The sequence below is a fragment of the Phaenicophaeus curvirostris genome, chromosome 1 (genome assembly GCF_032191515.1).
Source record: "Phaenicophaeus curvirostris isolate KB17595 chromosome 1, BPBGC_Pcur_1.0, whole genome shotgun sequence".
Classification (NCBI taxonomy): domain Eukaryota; kingdom Metazoa; phylum Chordata; class Aves; order Cuculiformes; family Cuculidae; genus Phaenicophaeus; species Phaenicophaeus curvirostris.
Window position 1 is genome coordinate 168301296 of NC_091392.1, and position 26939 is coordinate 168328234.

At 37.2% G+C, this 26939-nt stretch overlaps 1 protein-coding gene across 2 annotated transcripts in view; it reads left to right on the forward strand.

Moving 5' to 3' along the window:
* Nucleotides 1-2387: 2387 nt before the first annotated feature.
* The window catches only part of KLHL1 (kelch like family member 1), a 210313-nt gene continuing 185761 nt past the window's right edge, over nucleotides 2388-26939 (forward strand). For both annotated transcript variants that reach the window (XM_069880485.1, XM_069880476.1), the window contains exon 1: nucleotides 2388-2843. In XM_069880485.1, the coding sequence (XP_069736586.1) occupies nucleotides 2389-2843 (455 nt within the window). In that variant the 5' untranslated portion in view covers nucleotide 2388. The remainder of the gene's footprint in view (nucleotides 2844-26939) is intronic.

Here is a 26939-nt window from a genome sequence, read left to right on the forward strand (position 1 = left end):
AGTTACTGACATAATTGAGATAAATAAGTATGAATAATAAATAACCTACAGTATTTTAAAATTTTTCCTTATAATTAATTGCTTGCTAGTTTGAACTGTAAATGTGGTAAAAACTGAATCACTTTTTGGGGTGATACTATAACATATTTATTGAATGAGCTCAAAGTATACTTAGAAAAAAACTTTTTTGGAATTTATCATCATTTATATTTATCTATGTAACAGAAGTGAAGCTTGAAAATCTAACCTATAAATTGTTCACATCAAATAATCAACTACAATATGAATGCAGACTTTAAAATGTGTAAGAATTATAATATGGCAAGGAAACCATGTAATTCTTCTTAAGAGTATTTCTGAGTTTTCCTAATCAGTTAAGAGACACTAAATACATAACAGATAGCATACTGTTTATCTAAGTATTCATAAAAGCATCTTTTAGGGCTTGCTACTAGACATTAAGCAACCTGGATTCACTGTAGATGGGTTCATGTATATTGTCATGAGATGTATTTCTAAAGTCTGTGAAATGATGAAAATTTCATCTTTCCAATTCCAGATGAAGGTTTTTAGGCTTTTCTTCCTGCTGCTCTCCTAAGCAGCACATATTAACTCAGCTCAGTTCCGGGATGAAAATGAACTGTCTCTTCTGTTTGCTTTAGAATGGTTTTTGTCTTTTTCTATCACTGAATACTAAGACCAAAACTGAGGCAAGAGAGAGTTTATAGTCCAGCTGCTGTGGCATAAACCAATATTTAACTTGCATAGTGGCAATTTTTCTTCCCTGGAAAGCAGGACTTTGTGTCCTGAATTTCTTGTTCTGTTAAATCCAGAACTTTATCAACGTTAAAACATAAAACCTAATATTGGTTTGGACTGACAAGCAATATTTCAGCGTTAAACTAAATAAAACAGTAATCTACTTCAGCAATAAAGTAAATAAAACAGTAATAGAATTGTTAATTAACGTTTGACTTATGTGTTCCTCTGGAGGAATGTTCAAGCTATAGTGTTTAATGAATAAGGAGTTAAAACATTCCAACTTGAGAGAAATAATTCCTTCAACTCTACATCTTGAATTCACAAAGAAAGAGTAAAACAAACTTCTGATTGCTCACGAGCATACGGGTGAAGCTGGTGAATGCAAAGAGTTCCTGGCAGAAAATACAGTATTTTCTGTCATTTCCCTACAGGCAAATTTTCTAAAATACTAATTTCAAACGTGCAGGAGGATTGCAGGCATTCTGTATATCATCTTATTGCTGGCAACTTTTCATGCATGGGGATTTATAAGCTAGGAGGCGATGATACGCAGTGTGGTTTTGACCCCGTATCCTTTTCCTACATTTCTCCACGAAGCTTTTAATTCTGTAATTATGTCCCAGATGCACAGTGTTACTTCACGACACCCTTCCCAAGCGGGCAGATGTTCCTAAGCAGATCTCTCTGTCGTGAAGGAACCTCCCTTGGGTTTAGCCCTGTCAGACTGCATTAGGAGCAGACATTGAAGGTAAGAAGCAGATGTGTGGTGCTATTTCTGCTTGACACAACGTCCCTCTATACAATGTTTTCTATTGGTATAGCAACACTGAGCCAACAGGCTAGTGAATGGAGCCTGCAGAATAAATCATTAACCTGTAACATCATCCGGTCTGCACGGTCACACTCTTGCGTTTACCGCTGCTGCTCATTTGGTGGTTTGCTTTATTTTGTTCCCAGTGGTCTCGGAGCCAAAATACTAAGGTGAGAAGACCTGCACCGGAGAGAGGAGGAGGTGGTGGTATGACGGGTGGTTAGTGATCTCTCCGACTTACTTGCGTGGGGAGGACTGAAGCATCCCTCTGGCTCCTCACACTGACGGCCCCAGAGCACATCTGCGTCACATGCAGGGGAGGGGGCGGCTTGCTGAGAGGCGCCGACAGATAGAAAATTGTACAGTGAGGACCCTGACAGCCTCATAGGCGTGATTTTTTTTTTCCTTTTTTCCCCCCCCCCCTACATACAGCGTATATAAAGGAGCCCCGATTTCTCTCCGTGCCAGCTCGCAGGCTTTACCATCCCAGAAAACTGCAGGCATGGGACTCCCCTGAGAGATGGGATGGGAAGGCGGGGGGTGGAGACAGGCTCGCAGGTGACTTTCCCCTCTCTGGCTGCGGAGCTCCGAGGGACTAAGAGCCACCTGGCTCCCCGCGCGGCCGCCGGGCAGCAGCTCCCCGGCTTCCAGCGCGTCTTCGCAGGCTCCCTCGCAAGCGCCTGCCTCCCCTTAGAGGCGACTCTGGTTTCTGCCTCCTCTCCCTCCTCCCCTCGCCCGCCGACCGCCGTGCGAGCCTCGCCAGCGCCGGGCACCTCTGCCTGCCTCCCTCCTCCTCCCCTCGCGGGAGCCGCACCATGTCCGGCTCCGGCAGGAAAGACTTCGACGTGAAGCACATCCTGCGCCTCCGCTGGAAACTGTTCAGCCACCCGTCGCCGGCGGGCGGCCCGGCGGGGGGAGGCTGCCTGCCGCCCGACAGCGGCTTCGAGCACTGGGGGCCCAGCCAGAGCCGCCTGCTGAAGAGCCAGGAGAGAGGCAACGGCGTCTTCTGGAAGAAATCCGCCCCCGCCGCCTCCTCCGCGGCGGCCGCCGGGGCGCCGCCGCCCGCCGGGGGCCGCCCGGGGCCGCCGCCGCCGCCCCGCACCGTTTTCTACGTGGAATCCCTGGAGGAGGAGGAGGCGGAGGCGGCGCCCGGCGCGGGGGAGGCGGCCCGGCAGCCCGAGGAGCCCCCGGCGCCGCCGGAGCGCGGGGAGGCGCCGCGGGGCGGCGGGGACGGAGGCGGCCGGGCAACAGGTGACGGAGGCGGGCGCAGGTAGGGGAGCGGCCCCGGCTTCGAGGGTGCGGGAGGGGCCCGGGGACTGGAGGGCTGCTTTGTTTCGAACGCCAGCGTCTCGAGGGTCCCGGGCGGGGCTGGCACGGCTCGGGGTCGGAGTGCCGCGGGCAGGGGATGCTGCCCCTTGTCCTGCTCCTGCCCCTTGTCCTGTCCCTGCTCCTGCCCCTTGTCCTGCCCCTGCCCCGTCCCTGCTCCTGCCCCTTGTCCTGCCCCTGCTCCTGCCCCTGTCCTGCCCCTTGTCCTTCTCCTGCCCCTGCTTCTTGTCCTGCCCCTTGTCCTGCCCCTGCCTTGTCCCTGCTCCTGCCCCTTGTCCTGCCCCTTCCCCTGTCCTGCCCCTGGCCTGTGCCGTCTCTTGCCCCTGTCCTGCCCCTGCCGCTGGCCCTGTCCTGACCCTTCTCCTGCCCTGCGACATTCCCTGCCCGTCCTGTCCCTGTCCTACTCCTGTCCCTGCCCTGCCCCTATCCCTGTCCTACCCCTTCTCGTGGGGCTGGCCCGGGCACAAGCGCTTCTCAAAGCCGATGCTCCACTCTGGGGATTATTGCCACCAGACTTTCTCAGAAGTTCATTGAAATGCTAGCGGGAGGTGATGCTGTTTGGAGTATTGAAATGCCAGGTAAAAGCTCAAAAGCAATGCCAGCCTCTTTGCCGGAACTCAGCAAGTAAATGCTGTCACAGCCTACCTCAGGGAAAAATAAGAATTTGTTTTATAAGTCATCAACTGAGTGACACCTAAGCTGTAAAAAGAAGCAAGACACATCAGGTGCTTGTGTTCTGTATTGAACTTCTGGTTTTCTCTCTAAGTACCCGCCCTCCTCCCCCACCTCAACCGAAACAGAAATTAAAAAATTAGAAGGAAATGTAACTAACACAGAGCTCTCAGAACACTGTGATACTGATAATCCTGAGGATAAAACACTTCATTGGTTTAAGTCTGCTTGCCCCTGCCTTGACATAGTTAATATAATTATATTTTCGCTTCCCTTATCATTTATTAATTTTTTCTATGGAGAGAAATGTATAGTTCTGTTCCTAAACAGAAAATAAAATAATTATTTACTCTTCATAATTACAGCATAGCATATGGTATTAAGTAGCTCATTAGATAGAGACAGCACTGTGCATTTGTTTAGATTAATAAAAATGTAGATAAGCATACATGTGCATGTAACTCGTTATGTTAAGTTTTTTCATACAAGACTTAAAGCATGCATTCTCTCCTTAAAACTCTTCAATGTTTTGTCAGTTAGCATAGTTTTATTTCACAGGAGCTACATCGTTTACACAACTGTGGAATAGCTGATGAATGAGTTAGGCTACATGTTTAAGGAAAAAGCGATGCTGAAGTTTTCATGAACATTGGAAGTTGTTCTGAACAAGTTGCTTATTGCAGGATTCAATGTGAAATGTTACAGAGATACACTATAAAGACAGGTAAAATAAACCAAAATTTTCTCTTTAGGGTTTCTGAACTCCATAGAGAAGGTTAAGACCTGGTACAAATATGATCTCATTCTATTGATTTTATATTAGGTGTGTCACTGATCAGAGAATCTTCAGAGATCTTTATACTGGCAGAAGCTTACTGAATTATAATGACACCACTTGATTTGTGTGTAAGAGTTGACTTGCAAAATAAACTTACTTATCACATGTACTCTGTCATAGTATATATATGATTTATTTTGAGTTTTTATAATCCATTTATTCTGTGATTTTCATTCGTTGCTACTGAAACAACACATCCAGAGTCATCAATAGCTCCCAATCTTGTTGAGTGAATGTGCTAAAATTTGTTCAGATGTACAATAACTAAGGTAGGGATATACCATTTTATTATTAATGAGAATGCCACCTGAGATATGAAAATGTTTAAGATAATTTTAGACTTCAAAACTTGCCTTTATCTTTTTCCATCTAAGGACCTTTCAGTTGCCTATATGAATTTTGAATACTATGGCAAGAGGAGGTTGAGCCTTGCAAAGCTGGCAATGCTGTGCTTGAAAGCTCTGTGTTCCAACAATCTTCTAATGCCCTGACAAATTATGTCTCATTCCTTCTGTAGAAATTAATCTTTAAATTAATGATGACAACTTCTTTACTTCATTACTTCATTATGACTATAGGATATGTAAACTACCATTTAGTCCTAAATGACAGATAAACAGATGACTATTTGGAACTTCTACAAAGCCCTTAAAGGTGTTTGGTACAATGAATGTAAACCTTATGTATTTTCTCCTGTACATATTTAGGAACTACTTTAATACTTCAGGACTGCTAGGAAAACAATATTTTTGTTTTCTGAAAATGATGAGGATTTAGCATTTGAATATGTTCCAATGTATCTGCAATATCTCAAATACTACGAACAGGAAGTCTAGGCAGTATTATCTAGGAACCTAGTGGGAGGACGTAATGTGAGGAGCAAGACAACAGGGCGACTTTGATTTTATGCTTGGAATTGATAAATTTGTTGTTATTTCTACTGCTGATATCTATATACAAGTGAAAAATACACTTTTTTTTTTTTTTCCCCTTTGCTGACTACTCAGGATAATGGTATTCCCAAAAGAAGTTTTGTTTATTTTTTTTCTGATTACTCCCTTCTGCTTGATACATGAATTCTGTACTGGAATCCTTTTTTAGCGCGTATCACGTGCAGAATTCCTGATATTGGCTGTTTGTGGGTGTGTAGTTACTCTATTTTCACATCTAAATTAAACCCTTATCTGAATGATCATGCATTCTTAACCTTACTTTTAATGTTCTGTTAGATATTATAGAATATATTTAATGAGAGAGCGTGGCTGGGTATTAACAAGTATATTCTACTTTATCACTTTGTTTTTGATTCTACTTTATCACTTTGTTTTCGTATGCTTCTGAAGAATACCTTGTCTTGTTAATCGTGTAGGTACTTATAACTAAGATTATGTGGATAGTCCTATTGGCATTAAGAAGACTAAAGGGTTAGACTTAATGCATGATGTAACAGACAATTGTTCTGCATTCCATATTATATTGGTAAAAAAAGTTTTACAGTGAACAATTAGTCTTAAAACAATATTAGCTTGAAATTGCTTGAAAATTTGCATATCAAATTGTTTTAGAGCTTGCATGAGAAATAAGACGGTGAATGCAGTAGGTATTTAAACATAAGTTCTATTTTGATCTTAATTTTCTAAGAAAAAGCTGTTAGAAAAAAAATCTATATAGTGAATTTACAATTAAGATTTATAAATAGACCATAAAATGCTTGGAAAATGCCAGTGCTAAGATTTTCTATGTAGCCATCAGTTCATATAGGTTTATAATGGAGTTTTTGTATGATCCTGATAGTTTTTTTTCACATGATGTATTAATCAACCGTCTACACGGATGGTATTCACTGAATAAGCAAAGAGTCAGTATTTTCTCTCCTCCTTCCTCAGTGAATGGTGACATGCTTTGCTTGCTTTATGCTGTCCAAACTCTCTGAAGACATAATTACTCATGAGCCCTCAGCACTGTTCACTGCTGCGCTCAATATGTGCTTCACAACTATTCGTGGATTTGTCTTTACAACAGCGCTATTTTACAATGCATGGGTGAAACAGAGAGAGAGGTAAAAGCAAAAAAGTGTTTAATTGCTAGTTTTAGAGCACATAGCATTTTTTTCGTACGACTTTCTGTATTTTCAGTTGTACCCATAAAAGGTGAGCCCTTCCGCAAACCAGTCCCAGGCTCCTCTCTCTGTGTCCAAGAGGAATGAGGGATGCAGGATTCAATCAGCATTTGTTTAAGAGACAGCTCCAAGAAGGTTGTGCTAGATATATAACCCACATAAAGCAAGCACTGACAGCGAGGAAGTCTTACATAAGACATACAAGTATTTGGAAATTAAGCTTCTGAAAGGTAGGGAGTACTCCCATTGTTAAATACAGTGTAATAGTAAGCAAGAAGTGAAAGAACTGAACACTGGGCCCCCCTTACGCAGCAGAGTTTTACTCTCAGTTGAACATGACTCTGATCTTTCTGAGGTGCTATCCTGTTGGTATTATTTAGATATCAAAATGTGAGGTGTAGTTACTACTGTGAAAGCTGGATCCTAAAATTAGACATTCTAGACATCAAATTCATAGCTGCTTACTTTTTCCATTGAGTTGGCTATCTCATATAGATATGCTCATATAGGTGTGCTCTGTTAGAAATGTGATTTAATGCCAGGGGTGGAATGTAGATCAAGCAACTCGGCATTTCTAGGTTATGGAATCAGAAGAGAATAATTCATTTGTCTTTCACCATAAGCCAGCTTTTCAACTTGATTATGAAACTTCTAAAAATTGTTATATAACTTTATGGCTCTTATATTTCTGACTTTCACAGTACAAGAAGCAGGGTTCATATACATCACCAAAAGACATTTTCCAAAGACATTTTCCCTTCAAAGTTCTAATTCATTCTCAGGGGATGTACGTTTTGTGCATGAGATGCAAAAGATAAAAAGTGATAAAAATAGTGCATGATCGTATAGCTAAAGACTATATGCATACACAGATGGAATTAAAATAAAATTAAGAGAAAAATCTAGTACTGAAATTTCCTAACTGTAAAGCGTTTGACTACTTCTAGAACAGCATTTCTAATGTGACTTGTTTAGTAGTTCTGGGTTTTATTTAACACAGGAGCAGAACGTATGACTTGCTTCAGGGCGTTTCTTTTGCCCATCACTTGGGTGCAGGACTGAAACTCAAGAATTACTTGTAGCAAAAGAAAATTCGTAATTTTTGTGCAGATAATTACAATGGTGATTGCTTACTCTCTCTGCAGAGAGATTAGGGAATCTGACAGCTGAAGGGATAGCAAGTCTTCAGAATCTTCTACTGTATTTGGGGTCCTAGAGGAAAGCACAAACTCATACACTTTTCTTCTTGGAGCTCCCAAACTTCCTTCTTTTGTTCCACTCTCTTTAAACTCTTTTTGCCTTAATTTTGTGTTCTCCTTCTGGATCTTAGCCTAGTTTTGTTCTCCTTTTCATAGTCTCAAACTATTCCTCACTGCCTTATTGAAAACGTAGGTTCTCTACCCAGAGAATGTTACTTGATCTTACTGACTGCTCTTAAAATCTGCCTCCATTTTCTCACCAGGTTACTTACTGTAATGCAGAACTGTCCATTCTTTCCTGTACCTTGCCCTAAATAATTTTACAAATCAAGTCAATTCATCCCATAGTTCCTAAACAGCTTGTCAGACCTCTCATTCTTCTGTTTCTCTGCTGCTATTTCCTAATCTTTGAATGTCAATTTCCTTTACACTGTCCTCCAGCTCCTTTGTCAGCTTTAATGGAATCCTAATAGAATTCCTGTTCCTGTGCTTTCTCCCAGGCACCCATTTTTACTATGTTCCTCTGACCTGATTCTTCTACTGCTGCCTAGTTGATGGTTTTGCTATGTTTAATGGGTCAGTAAGACACCTAAGTTTGAGTAATTACTGATGCCAGTAATGGGGATTTATCTTCTCTCATTGGAGCATAAGGCAAATTTACTTTCAGACACGCCTGTTTTCTTCACTGAGTTAACAGTAGACTAAAGTGGCTATTGCGGATTTAAATGTTCAATTTAAATGTTTAATTAAATTGTAGAAAATGAACATCATTTGAAGTCTACATTGCAGATTCAAAGTGTTTTAAAAGAATAGAATTAATTAAATCTTGGTAGATTTTCATAGCATTAGTAAAGAGCACATCTCTAATCCAAGAAATGTAAGGGTACTGCTCTGAAACATGGCCCTACTAATCCCACTGGAAAGCAAGACTTGACAGTTATTTTTGTTGTCGTGCACATACTTTAAACATTGGCTAAACCAACATTTTTGTTGAACTTTTTTTCAGAACTTATTTTCAGAAATGCTTGCGATGTTTTGCCAGAATGTTTCGAAAATATTCAACATGAAGAAAAGATTTGGCAATGGAAATATCAGCTGCATAGAGAGGGTAGCTAAATCACTAAAATGCATCTGAAGCTTTCGTTCTCTTAAGGGTAACATCAAAGAGCATCAGATAAGGGAAATGCTATTCAGCCTTTCCATACTAAGAGAGAAAGCATGTACAGAGAACAGCTGTCTCTGAAAAATATAATTGATACTGAATCTTCATAGGTGAGCTTCCAGAATTACTGGTGGCTTGAATATATGTATTTTTTTCCCTTATAAAAACAATTTTGTAATAATAATAGTGTGGACGTATATAGGTCTGTATGCGTCCACAGACATTTAAATCTGTATCCTCTGTACTTATTTTTTTTTGTATAAACAATGTAATACATTGCTATACATATATACATATGCATGTATATATATATAAGTACATATATAAAATGCATGTCTAATTGCATATTTTATATATTTAGGAATTACACATGCTTTTAATATTTGAATTCCGATACAGTTATTACAAATTAATTATAGTTGGTTTCCCTGTGCTATTTTTGTGACCAGTGAAGTTCACTTAAATATTTAAAATACACGTAAAAAATTAGAGGATATTGGAATCTTTGCTATAAGGTAAGTATGATGCTGCTACATATAGATTATTATATTCTGAGCATGTCATTATTGCTTTCTAAAAGCTACTTCTTACCCTTGTGACACATTCTTTTTATACTCTTATTACAAGCAGCTTAAGAGATTGCTCTTTCCTTTTATATCTCAAAGTTGCATTTTAGGTGAAAAGTGCTCCTTAAATATTATGCCGTGGTGTTTAGTTAGAATTTCCTGGTATAAAAAATTTCCGATGTTGTTAGAACAATTTTTAAAAATACAGGATTGATGACCTAAAATATGGCTAGATGTATGAAAAAAATCAAAAGTTTGTGAAACAAAATGCATCCTGTACAAAGTTGAGAACTGCTGTAATGTTCACAGAAAGATAAGTAACTATGTAGTCATCCCTAGTAGTGCGGAAAAAACCCTCCCCAAAATCCCCAAACCTAAACTTTACCAGAAGTATAATTTCAGTAGTACCTAAATTTCCTGTTTCAAAAAATCATATTTTGCTAGTAATTTCAGCTGTACACAGATCCAAAGCTTATGGTACTTTAGAAGTGTTTTACTTGAGATTATAATTTTAAAATTTTCTTTGATTTATTCCAAAATAAGAAATGAAAACATTTAACTTTATAATAAACAAAACAATGTAAGTTTCTCCAAAACTCATGTTAAGATGTTTCTGAAAATTTCAGTGCATATTTTCACTGCAATCAGGTTGTTATTGCCTGTGGTTTTAATTTATTTTATCAGCCACAAGCAATACCATATTATCTGTAATATGCATGACTATAATTCTCCGTCTCCTCTTTCCAACTGAAGTCTTGAGTCATGAAAATATATATTCAGAGCATCATAGATGGTTGTCACGTGTCACTTGGTTTTCCAAATGACATTTCTGATCATACTTCCTATTTCTTTACTCTTCAGTCCTTTACTGTGCATCTCCCTGCCACATTTTAGCTATGTCACATATGTCTTCTCTAGCACTTACAATCCAGTGTCCATCCTTACACTTACCTTGACACATCTCTAGAGTTCCATTTTCTCTACTTCATGTGGATTTTGATCCGTTCTACTTGACCCAGCTGGGTCAATGTGTACCTTAAAGTACAAGATTTACAGTAAGTCCTAGGGGTAGCTAGCAGAAATCAGATGGCATTCATCCTAGCCCACCATCTATACGGAAACTGCTCTTCCCTCAGACCAAAGGCATCAATTTAAAGGAGTTCATGCTAATCATATTTTTTCACATGAAAAATATCAACTTTAATTAATAAATATAATGGAAAATAAGTGAGCATAATAAGTGAGTGTATAATTCTCAGACACAAAGCAACAGAAATGTCCCAAGTCTTAGTTCGATGTTGTATGTAGTCTACAGTTTGGGATTATTTGCTGCAGCTTTTTATGTGAAAACTGAATGCTAGACATGAAACATTTAAAATTAGATCTAGTTGAAAAGAACAGGTTTTTTTCTTTTGGTCTTTGTCATTGTTTCAGTGTTTGCCATTATCTCAGGAAGAGTTAAAAAGATGGAAATGTTATTTTCAAAGGTCATTTAAAAATTATTTCTTCAGTCTAAACCAATAATAATTATTTCACCAAATTGATTATCTGAGTTTAAGGCGCTTGCTTTCTTGTTGTCTAATAAATGGGTGGATTCACTGTGTTGAATGCATCACCCACCATTCATTTTTTTTCTAAACTGCATTGGTCATTAGCAGCATTAAAATGTTCAACCTTTTATAATGCTTGGATTTTTCTGTCATCTGTTTTCATCCTTCCTGCCACTCTAACCATACGGAAAAAGCTGCATTACTTTGACCCTTTGATATCTTTTTTGATGCCTTTATAGTGTTGCTTTGTGGAAGGTACAAAGAGGAACCCAAAACCGAATCAAATCACAGATCCTTTTATCTGAACAGGTATAATCACATGCTGATGCTCTCTTTGCTGAATATAGTCCTAGACTTGAATTCTGTTTTGGCTCCTACTTTTTTCTGGTGGTTCTTCACCTGTGTAAATGATTTTTTCCTTTAAGTAGAGTGTAGAAGTACTTAAGGAGAGAAAATACAGGATGCATACTTAAGGCATAGGTTTGTTGTCCTGTGGGGTTTTCTTCTGATTCTTGGGCAAGTATGGAGAAAACACACAAAAAGAACACCGCAGCTGTATTTGCAAGAATATGTGGCACCTCAGCTTTAGATACTCAACTTTATGTTCATAGACTTTTGTCTGCCCATGGAGATGTAAGTTATTTTTATGTTTTAGATGGGTTGAGTGTGTCACTAATCCAGGCTTTCAAACTGACCTGGTTCACCACTTTTCTCAAATTCATTGTTATTTCTCTAATTATAAATTGGAATCTGGAATAATATCAGCATCATCTATTCATTATTAAGCTCCACATGGACTGTTACATTTTTATGTATGCAATTAAACTTATCATTTGTGAATGTCTGAAAGAGAGACAGTGTGTTGGCAAGGACCGCTGGTTGTCACCACAGAGCGAGTGGGGGCTCTGGTGATGGAAAGGGTGAAACTGGCACTGAGATATTCCAAGGACTAGTCAATTGGGAATGAACAATATTCCCTTTATGAGAGCTGAGGGTTCACCAGCCCAGCCAAAGTGCATTTACACCAATGCACACAGCATGGGCAATAAGCTGAAGGAGTTGGAAGTTATTATAGGGCAAGGAGACTATGACATAGTTGCCATCATGGAGACATGGTGGGACAACTCATGTAACTGGAGTGCAGCTACAAAGGGGTATAAACTCTTCAAGCAGGACAGGAAAGGTGGTGGGGTAGCCCTCTGTGTTAGAGAGTGCTTTGATACCCTCGAGCTTGATTATAGTGATGACAGGGTTCAATGCCTTTGGGTTAAAATCAGATGAGTCCACAAGAAGGTAGATATTGTGATGGGAGTCTGTTATAGACCACCCAGCCAAGAAGAAGAAGCTGACGAGCTCTTCTATAAACAACTAGGAGAAGTCTCAAGATTGCCAGCTCTTGTCCTTGTGTGAGACTTCAATCTTCCATATGTCTGCTGGAAGTACAATACAGCAGAAAGGAAGCAGTCTAAGAGGTTCCTGGAGTGTCTGGAAGACAACTTCCTCACACAGCTGGTGAGTGAACTGACAAGGGAAGGTGCCCTCCTGGACCTGCTGTTTGTGAACAGAGAAGGCCTTGTGGGGGATGTGGCAGTTGGAGGGTGCCTGGGACAAAGCGATCATGAGATGGTAGAATTTTCAGTTCTAGGTGAGGTGAGGAGGGGAATTAGCTGAACAGTCACATTAAAATTCCAGAGGGCAGACTTTGGACTGTTCAGAAGGCTGGTTGGTAAGTCCCATAGGAGACAGTCCTTAAGGGCAAGGGAGCCCATGAGGGCTGGGAGCTCTTCAAACAGGAAATCCTCTGGAGCAAGCCATCCCCATTTTCTGGAAAAGGAGCTGGTGCAGAGAAATAAACAGCTTGGTTGAGCAGGGAGATCTTGAGAGCCATCAAACAGAAGAGGAATGTCTACGAACTTTAGAAGAAGGGACAGGCGTCTTGGGTGGACTACAGGGGGGAAGTGAGATTGTGCAGATTAAAAATCAGGAGGGCTAGAGCGCAACTAGAGCTCAGATTGGCCAAGTCTGTGAAAGGTAACAAAAAATCTTTCTATAAATACATTAAAAATAAAAGGAGGACCAGGGAGAATATTCAGTCCCTATTGGAAGCAAATGGAACAACTGTGACAAAGGATGAGGACAAGTCTGAGGTACTCAATGACTTCTTTGCCTCAGTCTTTAATAGTCAGGAAAGTTGTTCCCTATGTGTACAAACCCAGGAGTTAGAGGAGCAGAACAAGGCTTCCACGATCCAAGAGGAGGTGGTTAGAGACTTGCTTGCCCAGCTAGAGACCCACAAGTCCATGGGGCCAGATGGGATTCATCCAAGGGTATTGAGGGAGCTGGCGGATGTGCTGGCCAAACCCCTTTCCATCATCTTCCAGTGGTCCCAGATAACAGGAAGTTCCACTTGACTGGAGGCTGGCTGATGTTGTGCCCATCTACAAGAAGGGTCAGAGGGAGGACTCAGGGAACTACAGGCCTGTCAGTCTGACCTCAGTGCCAGGAAAAGTCATGGAACAGGTGATCTTGCGTGCTATCATGAAACACATGCAAGAGAACCTGGTGATCAGGCCCAGTCAACACGGGTTCATGAAAGACAGGTCTTACCAAACTAACCTTATCGACAAAGTGACCTGCCTGCTGGACAAGGGACAAGGACTGTGAATGTAGTCGTCTTGGACTTCAGCAAAGCCTTTGACACAGTTTCTCACAGCATTCTGCTTAGGAAACCATCAGCCTCTGGCCTGGACAGGTGCACACTCTCCTGGGTGGAAAACTGGTTGGATGGCTGGGCCAAGAGAGTGGTGCTGAATGGAGTTAACTCCAGCTGGAGGCCAGTGACAAGTAGGGTTCCCCAGGGCTCAGTGCTGGGTCCAGCCCTGTTCAATGTCTTTATCAATGACCTGGATGAAGGCATCGAGTGCACCCGTAGCAAGTTTGCAGATGACACTAAGCTGGGTGGAAGTGTTGATCTGCTGGAGCGTAGGGAGGCTCTGCAAAGGGATCTGAACAGGCTTTACTGCTGGGCTGAGTTCAGTGGGATGAGGTTTAACAAGGCCAAGTGCCGGGTCCTGCACTTGGGGCACAACAACCCTCTGCAGTGCTACAGACTAGGAGAAGTCTGTCTAGAAAGCTGCCTGGAGGAGAGGGACCTGGGAGTGTTGATTGACAGCCAACTGAATATGAGCCAGCAGTGTGCCCAGGTGGCCAAGAAGGCTAATGGCATCTTGGTGGTGAGACTGCTTCTTGAATCCTGTGTTCGGTTCTGGGCCCCTCACCACAAGAATGATGTTGAGGCTCTGGAACGAGTCCAGAGAAGGACAATGAAGCTGGTGAAGGGGCTGGAGAATAAGTCTTACGAGGAGCGGCTGAGAGAGCTGGGGTTGTTTAGCCTGGAGAAGAGAAGGTTGAGGGGAGACCATATTGCTCTCTATAGAGAGGAAGCAGCTGGCTTTTCCTCCCAAGTGACAGGGGACAGGACAAGAGGGAATGGCCTCAAGCTCTGCCAGGGGAGGTTCAATTTGGACATCAGAAAAACATTTTTCACGGAAAGGGTCATTGGGCACTGGAACAGGCTGCCCAGGGTGGTGATTGAGTCATCATCCCTGGAGGTATTTAAGAGACAGGTGGATGAGGTGCTGAGGGGTGTGGTTCAATGTTTGATAGGAATGGTTGGGCTTGATGGGTCTTTTCCAACTTAGTGATTCTGTGATTGCGTGAAAAATTGTTTTTCTAAATGATTTATTACAAAGTTTTATAGTAGTTCTCATCCTGCTAAATGTACACCTGTCTAAAGTCTAGTGGCTCTATGCAAGTTGAATTTTTGCTTATCAGTTGTTTTGTTTTACTTTTATCTTTAGTTTATCTACAATGATAACCTACTTTTAATATCAGCTATCTGAGCTCAAAACAAGGATACCTCACAAAAAATAAAAAAAACCCCACCTGAATTAGCAATATTAAGCACAACTTCGGAATATATAAGATGCAAAACAAGGAAGGAGAAAGAAGAGAGAGAGAGAGAGAAGTAAAGCATATGGAATAGTCAATTCTTAATATTTTCAGTAAGTAGGAACATTTTTTTAATACCTTTCTAGTATTCTGCTGATGGACGTGAAGACTTCAAACTACTGTCACATTTCAAAAGACTTTTTTCATAGAAAAAGCTTCAATAAATAATTGTTTGTTAATCAACAATGCCTTCACTAACATCTTTGTTTATAATTAATCTTACTGAATTGTTTTACATATCTTGACTCTTGTTATTTTAATTTAGAAGATTAATGACTTTTGTTTGAAAATATAATAGTCTTTGAAAGGCTTGAAAGTTAGATGAAAGTGAATGCTTCTCTGCACTGTTCATCTTTAGTGGAAATGGAATTTATAAAAATTTATAAAAGGGATGCAAGAGGAAAGCCTTGTTCACATGCAAAATTAGAAACAATAGTTGTATCAATTGAAATTCTTCATGTGGTAGTTTCATTGTAGTCACTAATGACTAAATAATGAAATAAAGCCTATACTTCTTAAAAACAAAAATGAAAACGGTCTTAAAGGATTCATCAGTATGTTAGGAAAGAATTAGAATGCAAAATAATCTTGAAAAAACAGAGACATGCTCTGAAAATATGAATATGAATAGTTGAACTTGCTATCCTGTCACAAGAATAATCAGCACAGATACCCAGTGGGATCAAATGGCAGTTCTGCAGAAGTTTTGCAGTTAGTAAACAGTGAGTAAAATATGAGTCAACAATACCATGCTGCTGTGTAAATGTAGTCACAGGAATATATAAACAGATACATGCCCTGCAAAACAACTTAATTCCTGTTCCCTGATCAGTTTTGGTAGAACCACAACTGTACCATATTATTGAGGACAGTTGAGAAAGGTATGGATTATTTGGAGAAATTTTATGTAAAATATCACTAGAATTTTAGGAAACATATTGTACTAGAAAAAAGGATTATCATAGGAAAGAGAATATTTTTTTAAAGATTTTATAACGATATTAATCTACTCTCCCTATGAAAGGAATGTTGGAAAAGTCTTAAAGGATTTAAGTCACGCATGAGATGATCAGTAAGAAACTGATTCTACAGATGACTCTATAGAAACTGATTCTACACATAATGATGCACAGGAACAGATATCCCGGGAGTGGTGTAGACTATTTAATATCTGGGATTAGAAGAATAGGTCTGTCACACATTACGTATTTAAACATGACAGCATGTTTGCTTTGAAGAAGGAAGTGCATTAAATAATCTTTCACAAACTATCAGTCAGTATCTTTCTATGAAAAAGTTGGCTACAAATGCTGACAAAGAGTTTAAAATAATTCAAGGTTTCATATGGAGACTAAAAATTTTTTATCATCCCATTTTCACAACATTCTTTGAATATAATTTTTATCATTTAAATACATCCCCTCTTTACATTTTAAGTCTTCTTCATTTGATTTTCTCTTCTACTGGAGTACTACAGTGTGTCAAACTCATGACTACACATAACCAAAACCAGTCCCCGTGATGTTAAGTATTTAACACGCACACCTTCATATCTTAAAAAGCTTAGAGTTTAAAGAAATTATACTAATTGGAAGTAAATGTCAGTACTATTATCTGTGTTTTTGTAAAGACAGAACATTGAAGCAGAAGTAACTGAATTAAATGAAGAAACTTATAAACTGAAACTAGCTTTGTTTGGGGTCTGATACGTTAAAGGCAAACCCTATATCTTCCTCAAATAAATGTTATAATAAAATAAATTCAACCACAATACTCATAAAAATGAAGTTAAGATGTATCATCAGAATGTTTGTGCTTAGTTCCTCAAACTCTAAAATTTCAGTTATGTAAAATTTAGTATGTTCTTATTTGTGTACCATCTCTGATGATATCCCCCTAATGAGACAATGTAATGCCATATTTTTGCAATGAGGGTTGTTAAACACAGGCACGGGTTGCTCAGAGGTCTGGTAGATGCCCCGTCCCTGAAAGCATTCAGGGTCAGGTTGGACGGGGCTATGAGGAACCTGATCTAGTTGATGTACCTGCTCATTGCAGGGAGTTTGGACTAGATGGCCTTTAAACTCAAACCATTCTGTGGTTCTATGATATTTTTCACTGTATCATCTTAAGAAGATGGTATCATTAAGCTTTTTGCTTCAAGGAACAAAGAGTGAATTAGATACAAAATCAAGACTTAAAAGTAGTTTCATATAGTTTCTAATAGCACTAAGTATTCTCTAGCACCATCTGTCTTGCCACCATCTATGTTTTCTTTTCAGGTGACACTGTTTTCATGACAGACTTCAAGTATTACTGAAGTTCAGAGTTGAAGTAAGATGTTTTTATGCTACACTCTTAATACTCTTATAATAAGAGAGTACACAGCATTCAGAGTGTAACTTGCAGAATCAGACATGGTTATTTAATCAAGGTGATTGCTATCTGAAGTATCCTGTTTCTTTTGTAGTTGTGATTTGGAAATACATAGCAAAAAAAGCAGCGAGTAATGAAAGAAAGGAATTTGCCTTGTCTTATGAATCCTCTTCTTAGAGGCTTCCTTTTGAAGGAGAAATATTTTTGGAAGGTTTCTTTCCAAATAACAGCGATGTTGCTTAAATCTTTTGTGCATGATGCACAGGCATTTGAAAAAATAAGTGACAAAGTTCAAGACAGAAAACTAAAAACCAATGAGATTAGTTAATCTCAAAGATGAATGTTGAGAACTCTTTTTTTTTTTTCCCCGCTGAAGACTAATTCTTATATTACAACAGAAGCATATCTAGGCATATGTTATTTTGCAAGGTGAAGTCAAATAAATTCACTCTTCAGGGGCTTGTTTTTCTCTCTTGCCTGTTTGTGTACTCTAAACAGAGCCGCCTATGATTACCGTGCTGTAGGAAAAGCTTAAATATACTTCAGGTTTTTTTATTTTGTTTTGCTTTTTATGTTAGCATATGAAAACAGCAGTTGAAAAAAAGCCCCACTCAACAGATGGTTTGTGCATTCTGTTACAAGCAGATGATAGGTGCTCTGACTAGTATTATGCAGATAACATAGTCTGCTAAAAGGTTTGAAGAAAGTGTAATTGTGGCCTAAATTAAACAGAAAAATGTCAATATATCTTTTTTGTTGTTGTTCAGAGGTGAAGAATCTATGCATTTCAACTTACACACATTTGCATGTTTCTCTGTATGTGAACATAGATAGACAAGCTGGAAAACCAGAAGCAGTGCTAATTTCAGAAGTCATGCTGCCTCTCCATTTCAAATGCCATGTTTTGATTGTATGTCCCAAACTTTGCTGTTGGGGCCACAACACTGTAATAAACCTTCATCCTGACACATTTGAGCATATTGGAATGCCGAGTAGATGGATTTCGGTTTCCTCAATAATTTTTCTTTCTTTCTTTTTTTTTTCAATTTCTTCATTACTACTTTAATTTTTACTGGAGAAAATTATGGATAATGATATTGCCTTTTTGTCTTTTCATAAAAAGCACTGCAGTGGAGAAGACTGTGGTGGAGCTCAGAAAAATGCATTTCTTGTTCACATGCAGGTGAAAATTTATTTAAGGTTCTGTACCGTTACCATAACAGGCAACCTTTGGTCAGAGACTGAATTCCATCATCCTTTCAGAGTAAGCAGCAGTTCTAATGACTCCTTTTCCATTCATAGATATTTTTCCTCTTCAGGAGCAGAAAACTTTCTAAAAACGTAAGTTAAAAGGTGAACCAACCAAACAAAACCTGTTGTCAGGTACAGCAGACAAGTTTCAGAATATCAAAACTCAGTCTAACGCTGATAAAATGTAAAGATAAATGATGACTCTAAACCAGGTATTCCTAGTGACTTCTTCTGTAAATTATATTGTGTGCCTTGTATTTCCTGTGTATTTTCAGAAAATTTTGTAAGTTTAGGTGAATTCTGTGAGTTTTTCTGTGATTTATTCCTCTGTAGTATAAGTCGTCTTTTTTAGACTTCTAGATGAAGTCTGGAAATTTTCCACACGACACTGTGGAAGTTTTAGAACATTATTAGGAACTGGAAATATGGATGTAATTGGAAGATCAAAACCATAGCAGAAGTCTGAAGCAAGAGCTTCAGAAATAAATCTTTGACAGCTTACAGTAATTGTATTCTTGACAACCATTTTAAATATTTGGAATTCTTTTTATTGGGGCAAACCATATATTGTTAAGTTTGAATGTATATCTTCTGCCAAAATTTAAAGCATATGGTTCATGTTTTAATAAATGATAACAGAAGGTAAAAAACTTACAAAATTTTTTCAGTCTTTGATTTACTCTATCTGTCAAATAGCTTCTCATCTAATTTGTAATATAATGTCAGATTTCTAAATGTGATTTTTTAATTAGTCCTTCTTATAGCAAGTTCTTTAGTCTTGTTTGAAAATTAGTGGAGATCAAAATGTTTTAAAAAATGCTCCCTGTGCGTACAACGTGACCATTCTATTCTAATTCAATTCACTGTGGAAGGGTCAGTCAAGAAATATTTGGTGTTTCTTTACTGTACACAAAAGCAGAGATGAACATGAATTTTCCGTGAAAACATTTTTTGTAAGAAAATATTGTTTTATAGAAAAAATAGTGTGAAGGGGTGATTCCGTTGCATGATTTGTTGATATAGAATGAATAATTAAGATGATTTTCAAATTTGTTAAAACATCCTTTATGGCATACAAACAAAAAAACCTACAGTCTCATATTAAAAAATATTTTTGCTTCCAAGATCATAATTAGATATTTAAAGAGCATGAAGAGCGTTACAAAAAGTAATACTAAATGGTTCAAATTAATCTGTTGATTTGACACCATTAGTACTTCTTATGTACTAATTTCTCGAATTCTGGTTCATGAAATCATCAAGGTTCTGACTGCATTGTCAGATCCTTGGAGAATTATGAATCTCAAAATCCTATCAGATGGTTGAAGAGGTGCTTACAGGTTTAGTGGGAAGGGAAATATGCTTTGATGTTATAACTCTGAAATAACAAATCCTTTCTTTTTTTTAATTTTGCCACTACTTTAATGTTAAAATGTGTAGGTTTTTTTTCTAGTCTATGTGTAGTTATCTCGCTTCAGTAATCTTTTATTTTTAGTTTCCTATGTTTACACGTTTGGTGTATCACTGAAAAGAGTCGAGGATTTAAATAACTATAATCAGCTCTAGATGGATAACCTTTAAGGTATTCCATGCTTTTTTAATAAATATACTCAATTAGACTTATACTAAAGTTTATAGTTTACTATCCTCATAATATTTCAGCCTTATTTTCCATTACTGCTAAGTTATCAAATGTAGTGTCAAGGGGGAATGTGCCATAACAGTCTTACATCAGAAATACCATTTTTGTTAAAACTTAATAGGAGCAAACCAGCAATATAATTCTTCTGCTATGCCTTTCATCACATGCTGTGTATTGTCCCTGCTGTATGACCTTTTCAAATGGCACTTCTTTTTCAATCTCTATATTGTATTAGAAATTAGATTCTGAGAATAAAAGAACAGTTCTTAAGTATTATAGTTTAAAAAAAAATAAGGGAAATAGCATGAAAGCAGCCGAAATAGTACTAAATTTTTAGTAACACTTCTATTAGTGTTATTTTTGTGTATTAGATTATCAGGTCAAAAACTATTTTAACAACTTTGCCAATTTTTCTTTGCTAAAACTGCAGGCAGTCAGTGTCAATGAACTTATGTCAGACATATTTTTACAGGGATCTATTAATTTACTGATAGGAGTTTGTCCAATTAAATTTTACTCACCTAAAACAAAGACACCTAGCCAACCTAATGGGCTAGCTGTACATAGCTTATCTGAACAAAGATGTAGCATATGATGCACAAAATGAATCCTCTATCAGTGTGGTGAAAGCATGTGCATTATTTAAATAAGTGAAAGCAGAAATACATTTTACAGTCCAAAGACAGCTTCAAATGGTTATGCAAGTGCTGAAGTGTCTGACATTCAGCTATTCGGATGAACTTTGGTTGCTAGTACTCAAATAGTACTACTGTTAACTTGCTGTATAGGCACCACAGAATTAAAGGTGGTGAGATAAATTTATGAAATAGAATTATGTGAACATAATACTTTAACCTCTGAACATTTGTGTGTGCATGTTTTAAGATTGATTTCCTTTCAGATCACATTTTATACCATTTCGGTATAATTTTGGGTTTTACCTCTTGCATCCCAACCTTTTCTGATTATTGCATCAGACAATTATGGTTTAGGTTAAGTACCCAAAATAATTATGTTCCTATAAGTTTTGTAAAACAGCATCACTTGAACACGGCAGCCTACATGTCACCACCAAAGTACTTTGTGAAAGGATAGCATATATCTGAAGAAATAACAGAAAATTTTGTTCTAATTCAACCCACAGAAAAAAAAATCAATTGTAAGAAATCAAGCTGCACTGGTTCTGGTGGTCACAGAGTTATTTATTTCATTATATTACAGAGTGATTTTTTTTTTGTATATAGAAGAGTTTTAACTTTGAATCAAACTGTTAAAAACTGTGTCTTGGTTAAAGACTAACCTACCACTGGTGGTTGTTAGAACTCTAATCTTTTAGTTTGTAATTGACTGTAAATCAATATAATGATTTTTAAACTGAAAAAAGAGACCTTAGGAAGTATACAGCAAAACAACTGAAAAAAGAGTTGTAAGGAGAATGTGAACTGTTGCTGTTGTGGCAGTTCAATTAATTTTACTTTATAGCTACATCAGTTTACAAGCATTTGCAGGGACAGTTATTGTATTGCAGCTGAGAAGCAGTAATATCTTAAGATAGGTCAACTTAGTCATTTACTACCATCTGCCCATGTTCTAAGACTGGCAATTTTAAATACTAAGAGTTTCATTTTATTCAATAAAGTAGAAGAATGAAAGATGCTAGTTCTCTTGTATTATCCAATATTCTTGATTTACATCTATGTTAACATCGACAGACCTGAAAAGTTACCTGAAAGGAGGTGCGTTTGGAAAGGGTGGATTATTCACTTTGGTCCAATGCTACTTGTGAAGGGCTCCACATAACTGGTCTAGAATGAAACCAGGATTGTCTACAGATGTTTATTACTTTATTTCTCAAGAGATTCTAAGATCTGAAGCAGAATATTCATTTTGGTAAGAGAAACTGAAACTTTAGTAATGTGGTAGAAAGAGGCATTTTAGGTTTTCATGTTACAAAGGAAGCAGGATCACAATTTTTGAGTGATATATGATCTCACCATTGAGGTAGATTATCTCAATTTATTTTAGCGATTTACATTTAATTACTTAGTTTGGTGTGGTTTTCTATGCTCTATAGCCAATGAAGAGAATACGTACTTTAAGCCATAATTCAGCTGACATATATCAGATGTGTACAGTAATATGGATCATGCCTCAGAACTGTTTAATGACCATCCTATGTTTCCATATAGGTTCTCTATGTATAGAATGATGTGGAATAGAATGGGGCAAGGCAGAATCTGAATTTTACCCTTCTGATACGCTTTTGTTATTGGGGTGAGGCCCAAGCCTCATCTACTTAACTTTGAATGATAGGAAGAATCAATTAAAAGAGAATAAACATGATTTTAACAATAGCAGTGAAGTATAATTTTTAACTGCTGCCTTTCATCTATAGGCATACTTAATTGAAATTACAACTACTACAAAAAAGAGTACATTAGCATAAAAATTTAACTCAATTTGCAGAAAGCTCTAAGCAAAAGATGATAGAAAACAATAATTGCATAATACAGTTTTTTATAATAAAAATTCTATAAAATCCTTTGCTCTTCAAAATGAAAATTTCAGACAGTAAATACAATTTTTAAAGCTACTCTTGCAATTTAAAGTGATATTTGCAGTCCAATGAATGTATTTACCTATGGAGTTAATTAACATGGCTGAAACATCTGCATTCAATAGATGTGAATTATTTTTAAATGCGCTTAAGAGACATACATAAGAATTTCATATAGAAATACTGTTTGGAGACAATGGATGAATGCTTCTTAATTCAAATAGAATGCATTCACATGGAGGCCCAGTCTTACAGATTGCCATATTTATGTACAATTCTGGTATTAATTTTGATTAAAATACATTTGACCTGTAGTGACCAATAGTGCCTGATCGGATTTTGGGATTGGTCAAGAACAACTAATTCAAAATAAGCCTGTAACAGTTAATTTTATTGGAACTCAAAAGTTACTTTCCTTTTTGTATTTTCCTGTTATGCATTTACCAAAAATAATTTTTTACATGAGAAAAAAAATTAAAGAGTCAGAAAAGCATCTCTGTAAGGTAGCATTGTAATAAAATGTGCATTTCTTTCTTTTTTGGTAGATATTCTTGCTCTCTTTCACACAGAACTTATCACAAGCTCAGCTTTTGTCTTAATATTTTATAACCTTAAACCTTATGAAACTTTAACTCTGATATAAAACTTTAATACATCAGCAGAGGATAGTTGCTGAATAAGAATGTTTTGAAAGGAGTTCTTTAACACAAAGAAGAAATCACTGAAGTAATTTCTGAGTACTTCATGTTACAAGAACAAGCTTCAATGTCAGCCTTCATGTTTTTGACAAAAAGACCATCCAAAGGTTTGTTATAACCTTTGGAAAAGGTTACTTTAATAATCCTAAGCAAAGAAGCATATGAAACTTTTGCTAGAATCTATGTTTCCAATGTCGATTAGATATATCGTCACTCAAGGATAAGTATGTTTTGAAATAAGCATTGGCAAAAGCTTTACCTTCCAGAAAGTATTTTAAGGAAAATTAGTAAGAGGGAAATGATTGGTCTGTATTTCAGACTGAAGTCTTTGCAAACCCCATTTTATTGTGGGAGTTTAATAGAATTGGTTGAATGAGTTTTAAGTTCATTCCAACCAACTATGCCATTTTGCTTGGCTGCAGTGGTGCCACTAAAATAAAAAAACCCAAAACCTAAACTTACAAATGGCAACAATAAAATAAAAAAAAAACCAAACAAACAAAAAAAAACCTAAGAAACACTATCTAAAGAATCATCCCTAAGACCAAGGATATTTAGTCACAGATGGATAGAGTAGTTATGTTAAGTCCTGCCACCCACAAATAGACTGCCTAAAGCTGTATTTGATGTCCCTATATTAATGAAGTCTTGCCCAGCTAGTGTGGTTGATGGTTATCCAATGTTTTTTTTTTTTCCAATTCTCAACTCAGAAATACCTTCAAGGACTGAAGTGAGGAACATTTTGTTTCGATCTATCTTTTCTTTGTTTCCTCGCCATGCCCCAGTTGCTCTGTAGTTTACAGCGCTGTGAAGTACAGGTCACCTTTCCACTGACTACACGAGTTGTGGTAAGCACTAATGAGAAGGAAAGTTGTATTTGGAACAAAGGAAGCTGCTTTCCAAATGATCTTTACTTCTTTCATCTTCTCTCTCACCCTTTCTGTCCTTTTATGTTCTCATTCTAAGCACTGGGCTGCACTGCTGTTGTTGCCTTATGAAAATACTACTTTATAAACTGCAAACATAATAAAATTGCTAGTGACTACAAATGACCCTAGTGGGTCTTTTCTGTTAAGTCCACGATATAGTTGCAGTATGTGCTGTGCTGTACCAAAGAATAAAATAGAGTATAGCCTCTGCAGGAACTGTACCATTATTTTTTTCCCACAAGTTAATCTGACAACCATGAATTGACTTCTTGTTTAAGAGTATTCATAAAGTCTCTGCTGTGAGTTTTCTGTGGAAACAAAAGTTGCCCAGACTGCTGGAACCCTGCACAGCTTCTGTTTTCTTTTACAAAGGTCTGGTTTGAAAATTTTTATAAGGACTGTCAGAAAATTTCATGCAATAAAAATATATAAAATTGGCTCTTCATTTTGCATCTGGAAGGAGTGGAATTGGAAGATACTAGTAATAACTGATGTGCGAAAAAATACAAAATGCAGGAAAGATAGAATGAGGTATGAGATGCTCACCAAGGTATCACCTCTGTGTCATCTTAAATCTATGGCACATGATTCAAGAGATAATTAGAAGAACTATTTCTTCTAAATAAAATCAGTGTGGTGGTATGTTATGCATTATAGAACACACATAGACGTGTTCACAGAGGTTAGTTTTCCATTCTCACAAAATAAAGATACTGAAAAACTCAGAAATAAACTGTGCCTTTATTGGAAGTTTTTATGAAAATACTGTTTTTTATTGAAAAAAGTAAAATATGAATGCTAAAGCAAATAGAATTAAGATTAAATCACTATGACATCATGTTTTTTTGAGAAGTTAAAGACAAAAACCTGCAGCCAGATCAAAGATGCCAGCATCTGTCTTAGGAAGTGGCAACTAACGTATATTAACATACGGAAAGAATATAAAATTATTTATCGGATATCTTAAGAAGAAGATTGTCCAAAATGAATGCCAAATTTTCTTCTAAATGGTAATAGCCAATTTAGAGCCTATTTTTTTTATCGTGTATCAAGATTCTTTTCCAGTCTCCTTGAGTCTGCAGTTACCAACACTGAATTTAATCTACTTTTTATAACATTCAGTTGTATTACTCAGACATTCAGAAATGTGAGATCTTTTGTATACCTCTATGATTGGGTTAGATTCAATTATCCTTAATAATTTAAATAAAGATTTACATTCTCATTTTTTCTTGGGTAAATAATTAACAACAAACCCAGCAACGCTGATTATTCAGGGATGCCTCTGTAGAGGTCTCTTCATTATGAAAAATGACCATTATAATATTTTTATCTGTTTTTTAGCTACTTATTCATTCATTAAAGGTCGTCTTCTTCCTTTTGAAATGGATAGATTCCTGATGGGAGAAGTTTACAAAAGTTTTATTGGAAAAAAGTACATGTTGCTCATGCAATGTTCACATGCTTGCCGAATCCTTTACAACTCAATTAAAACCTGTAAGGGTAGGATTTCTTCCATGGAAGCCAGTTTGAGACTTCTAAATGTATCTTAAATATTCAAGTGTATATGAAGGATGTGCCTTATTTTATTTTTATATCAATTTCCCTGGAATAGATATCCGACAATAGCTGGAGCTCTATTTAGGTGTGGTGTCACAACAATAGGTTCTGTCCAGTGTTCTAAAACAAAGCTGATTTAAGTAATGGCTTATAGTACAGAATTAACTGTTTAGCAGTTTGCTAAATTAGCAGCTGAATACCAAATTATGCAGACATTTTATTATTTTTCCTTTCATAAATTTGTTCCAGAACCTTTTCGTTTAGCAATTCTGTTTTGTGACTACTTGTCAGATTTTGTTGCCAGTAAAAGAAGACATCTGGTCAGAGAACCTACATGTGTTCCTCTGTGGCTGAACTCTGTTGTAAATAGAAAGTGAGATAGGATACATGAAAAAAAGAACAAAGCAAAACAGTAAAGTATATGTTTTTCAGTATTTTTAAAACCTTGATAAATATATGGGGATTTTTTCAGTTTCTTTTCAAGTGTGAGTCACACTTTTAGCATGTGGTAGTAACAATATTTCTGCTATCAGCTTTTTGTTTTTGCTAGAGCTATTGTTTTATTACAGATGAATCTTAAGAAAAAAAAGGTAACAGACATCTAGGCACATAAAACTAAAAGATTGTTCAGTTTGTACTTTCATTCTGTCAAACTTTTTAATTCAATCAGAAAATATTTGTTCATAATAAGGAAAAAAGAAAAAAAAGAACGTGAAGGAAGATTTTTATTTATTTATTTTCTCTATTACAGTCAGAATTCAAGGCAAAGTTAGACACCTGAAAAAAACTGAAGATTTAACTTTTAGTAAGCAAATCCAAAGATTCTTTTTTTTGTAGAAATGTATAATTATGAAATTAATTATGTTTAATTTTTGTTATCAGATGTTTAGTAATGACCGTTAAAACCTCA